Source organism: Chiloscyllium plagiosum, chromosome 41 (assembly GCF_004010195.1).
Source record: "Chiloscyllium plagiosum isolate BGI_BamShark_2017 chromosome 41, ASM401019v2, whole genome shotgun sequence".
NCBI lineage: Eukaryota > Metazoa > Chordata > Chondrichthyes > Orectolobiformes > Hemiscylliidae > Chiloscyllium > Chiloscyllium plagiosum.
The window spans coordinates 4,034,107-4,038,523 of NC_057750.1; the positions used below are offsets into that span (position 1 = coordinate 4,034,107).

Below are 4,417 nucleotides of genomic sequence, written 5' to 3' on the forward strand. Positions count from 1 at the left end.
AGCTACATTAAGCCTGAAGAAAATCAGTGTATCTGTTCCTCAACTACAAGGTGAGACTTTTAATTAATAAGTCTGAGACTCATGAGAAACATGAACCATCAAATCAGCATCTGGAGAAGGAAGAACATGAACCAGTGTTTTGACCAGCACAAGAACAATTTCAGCAGATGCTGTGAACAAAGATTCCCCACTGAACTGCTCTCCCTCAGTCCAATACAGATCATTCAGCTATAACACGTGTTTTGTTACTATGAATTTGCTATAACACAATTGACGAATTGGGAATATTGTCTCCAAAGTGCAAACTTTTAAAGTGTGTGTTGGTTATAACGAGATTACATCAACACTTTAGGCACTGTTTCTAAAAGAACAATTTTTCGACAACACAGGGTTGCACAAGAACACAGCTAATGCATAACAGAAGAATTACGTGTGTGTGTGTCGGTGAGGAATTTATACAGGGATTAAAGTTTTAACTCGTAAAGTTACATGCTGATGGATCATAGTCGTTAGGTAGGTAAACTATTTGTAATAAATAATGATTCTTGTTATGTAGAGAAACCTAGTCTATGCTTTCTATCAACATGGGGCTGAAAGTAAGATAGATTGGAAAATACTGTGACCTTTAAAAATCTGTAACTTTTGTGATGACTCTGGGAATAGCCAATAGCTAGACTTTATTTCCAGCTCATGACCCTTGTGAGGTGTGACACAAAACTGCATTGTTTGCCAGTCTAGTCCAGTCATGATTTCAAAATCTTCATTAATATGTTTAAATACTTCCAAAGTCTTGATTCCCCTCCCTACCTGCATAATCACCTCCAGTCCTGCAAACCCACGACCTCTCTGCTTCTCCAATTCCGCCCTCTTGAGCATCCCAAATTTCCACCATTGGCAGCCATACCTTCAGCTGCCTGGGCCTCAGACTCTGGAATTCCCTACCTAAACCTCACCACTCCTCTTCCTCTCTTTGAAAACACATCAAAACCGACTCATTTGATCAAGTTTTTGTCCACTGGACCAGAGACCATCCTGATGTAGCTCAATGTCAAATTTTTTGTTTTTTTAGATTAGATTACTTACAGTGTGGAAACAGGCCCTTCGGCCCAACAAATCCACACCGCCCCGCCGAAGCCCAACCCACCCATACCCCCACACTTACCCCTTACCTAACACTACGGGCAATTTAGCATGGCCAATTCTCCTGACCTGCACATCTTTGGACAGTGGGAGGAAACCGGAGCACCCGGAGGAAACCCACGCAGACACGGGGAGAACGTGCAAACTTCACACAGTCAGTCACCTGAGGCGGGAATTGAACCCAGGTCTCTGGCGCTGTGAGGCAGCAGTGCTAACCACTGTGCCACCGTGCCGCCCACAATTTGTTTGAGAGCTGCTGCCTTGGGATGTCTGACCACATTAAAGGTGCTGTATCAGTGCAAATTCCTTCTTGTATTGAAATAGCAGAATGGATGACAGAGGGAAAGAAGCATTTTCACTGAAAGCTGACAGTTCAACCCAGGGAGAGAGAGACCAGAAGTTCCAATTCCCCCAGACCACGATACTTGAACAAGGACTTGGACTTTAACAAGCCATTTTGGTTTGAATGTATATGTTTTTATTAACAATGTATTTTCTTCTTCCATGGTCGTGGTGAGGTATTTGACCACAATATGGCCTTGGGAAAGGAAAGACTCCTGTCACTTAAAATCAGATGACAGCCAGATCAATTCTAAAGCACCAAATTGACTTACGCCACCTTGCATCATGGTGACAAAGCTTTGTTGCCATGGCATTGGGATTACATGCCAGGATTTTTCATCTGGTGCTTTTCTGGGGCTTCGAAAAGCAATCTGGGATAAGACTCGCTGTCCGTGTGAGATCCTTTGGACACAGGTCTGGGTGGGCTTCCTGAGCTGTGTTGAGGCTCTCTGAGCTGCTATGCCTGCTGTTGCCTTCCTTTCTTTGCAAGACTTGAATCCGTAACATCTGATTAAGGCATAAAGAGTCTCCCTCCAGTTGTCTTGGTTGCCACCATTACGCTTGCTTGGATTTATCAGAGAACAAACTGAATTCCAGTCACTCTCGGTTGAGTCATCAGCGATATTTATTCTATATCTCTGATGTTCATTAGAAGGAGGTTTATTAACCAGACTGAAAATGTCAGCACCTTCATTGCTGATGTTCTGCTGGTTTGTTCTATATGCAGTCCCAGACTTTCCACCAACTCTCTTGGAGCCAATTATAAATGGAATATGTTGTGTTTCAACTGGGCTCACCATGTGAGGCACTTTGTCTTTCCTGAGTAAAAATGCACTGAGATTACTCACATGACTCAGTGGCTCGGCCTTTAGTTTCTCCTTCAAATTCTCCCTCAGGCCATCTCTTGGACTCACTGTGGACAGCACTGCAGGAGCTGAATAAGACATTCTTAGAGTAGTTACATGGGAAGACCACCTCAACCCCTGAGCTTCAGATAATTTTGCATTCTTGCCAATCTTCTTCAGATTGTCTTCATCCAGTTGAGCTTCAACTTGAAGGAAGGAAAGAAGAATTAGACCCTTTTCAACAGCATATACTTATATGTTTACAGCTCATTCTCGGCTGGAATGTCATATTGTAAGCATGAATGTTATCAGGGCCTAAAATGCCAAACAGCTTTCTCCATAAACTATTCCCCTTCGTCATATACTAGCTTTACTGATCCAATGGTCCCTAAAAGGGGCTGCTGTGGACAACAGGAGATTGCCTTGTGAGATGCTGCAAGACCCAGGCAGAGTAAAAATGTAACTCCCTGAATTGCTAATTGCACATGGAGTCCACACTACTGCTAGTGAATGTGATTAAGCTTATTGATTTAACTATGTGTAGGCATCCTCCACTAAATGAGGATGCATCCTCCACTAAATGCACTTTATAGAAGAACTAAACATGCTATTATTAGAAACATTTCTGTAGTTTCAGGGCTGAAGTACCTGCTGTGGTCTGCAGACTCCCCATTTAAATAAACTCTGCCTGCAGTAGGTACCATCCCACCTTCAACTCCCATGTATAAGATGGTGTCAGTCTCTCTGAGAATGATATGATTTAGACAGATAAGCTTGAGGACTGGAAAGGCATAAAACACGTTCAGACAAGAAATGAAAAATATGAATGACCCAAGCAGCACTGCTGCCTCACAGCGCCTGAGACCCGGGTTCAATTCCCGCCTCAGGCGACTGACTGTGTGGAGTTTGCACGTTCTCCCACAGTCCAAAAATGTGCAGGTTAGGTGAATTGGCCATGCTAAATTGCCCGTAGTGTTAGGTGAAGGGGTAAATGTAGGGGAATGGGTCTGGGTGGGTTGCGCTTCGGCGTGGACTTGTTGGGCTGAAGGGCCTGTTTCCATATTGTAAGTAATCTAAAAATTGTGAAACTGCAAGTCAACCAAGAACTTAAGGAAGGGACGAAGATATGTGATGTTTGGCCATTTGAGCCTGTTCTACCTTGCAATAAAAGAAATTGAGAGAAAAACAGATACATTTAAATAATGCCTTCTCTTTCTTCATAATTCCCCAAAGTGCATTTCAGTCAATGTTTGTGATGATGCTGCTCTTTAACAAGGTTATGCTGTCCTTGGGTCTTTCTTTCAGAGCGTTTGTAAAAGCAGCGATTCCAAAAAGTTTGGTTTGGATGGGTTTTCGGACCAATTTGATTATAGATAACAGATTACTGCCTCAAGCAAAAGGCTTTCAACTTTTTAGAAGAAACACCTGTACAATGAAAGGGGAATGGCCAGTTACGCAGAGTCAGAGAGATGTACAGCAGAAAAACAGACCCTTCGGTCCAACTCATCCATGCTGACCAGGTATCCCAATCCAATCTAGTCCCACCTGCTAGCACCTGGCCCATATCCCTCCAAACCCTTCCTATTCATATACCCATCCAGATGCCTTTTAAATGTTGCAATTGTACCAGCCTTCACCACTTTCTCTGGCAGCTTTCCATATATGTACCACCCTCTGTGTGAAAAAGTTGCCCCTTAGGTCTCTTTTATATCTTTCCTTTCTCATCCTAAACCTATGCCCTCTAGTTCTGGACTCCCCCACCCCAGGGAAAAGACCTTGTCTATTTACCCTATCCATGCCACTCATGATTTATAAACCTCGATAAGGTCACCCTTCAACCTCCGACCCTCCAGGGAAAACAGCCCCAGCCTATTCAGCTTCTCCCTATAGCTCAAATTCTCCAACCCTGGCAACATCCTTGTAAATCTTTTCTGAACTCTTTCAAGTTTCACAACATCCTTCCGATAGGAAGGAGACCAGAATTACATGCAATATTCCAAAAGTGGCCGAACCAATGTCCTGTACAGCCGCAACATGACCTCCCAACCCCTGTACTCAATACACTGACCAATAAAGGAAAGCATACCAAA

General features: G+C 43.4%; 1 protein-coding gene across 1 annotated transcript in view; it reads right to left on the reverse strand.

Annotated features, from left to right (window-relative positions):
• Positions 1-1,606: 1,606 nt before the first annotated feature.
• Positions 1,607-4,417, reverse strand: part of LOC122542761 — a 24,115-nt gene continuing 21,304 nt past the window's right edge. The window contains exon 3 of the mRNA XM_043680770.1: positions 1,607-2,533. Coding sequence (XP_043536705.1) covers positions 1,701-2,533 — 833 coding nt within the window. The 3' untranslated portion in view covers positions 1,607-1,700. The remainder of the gene's footprint in view (positions 2,534-4,417) is intronic.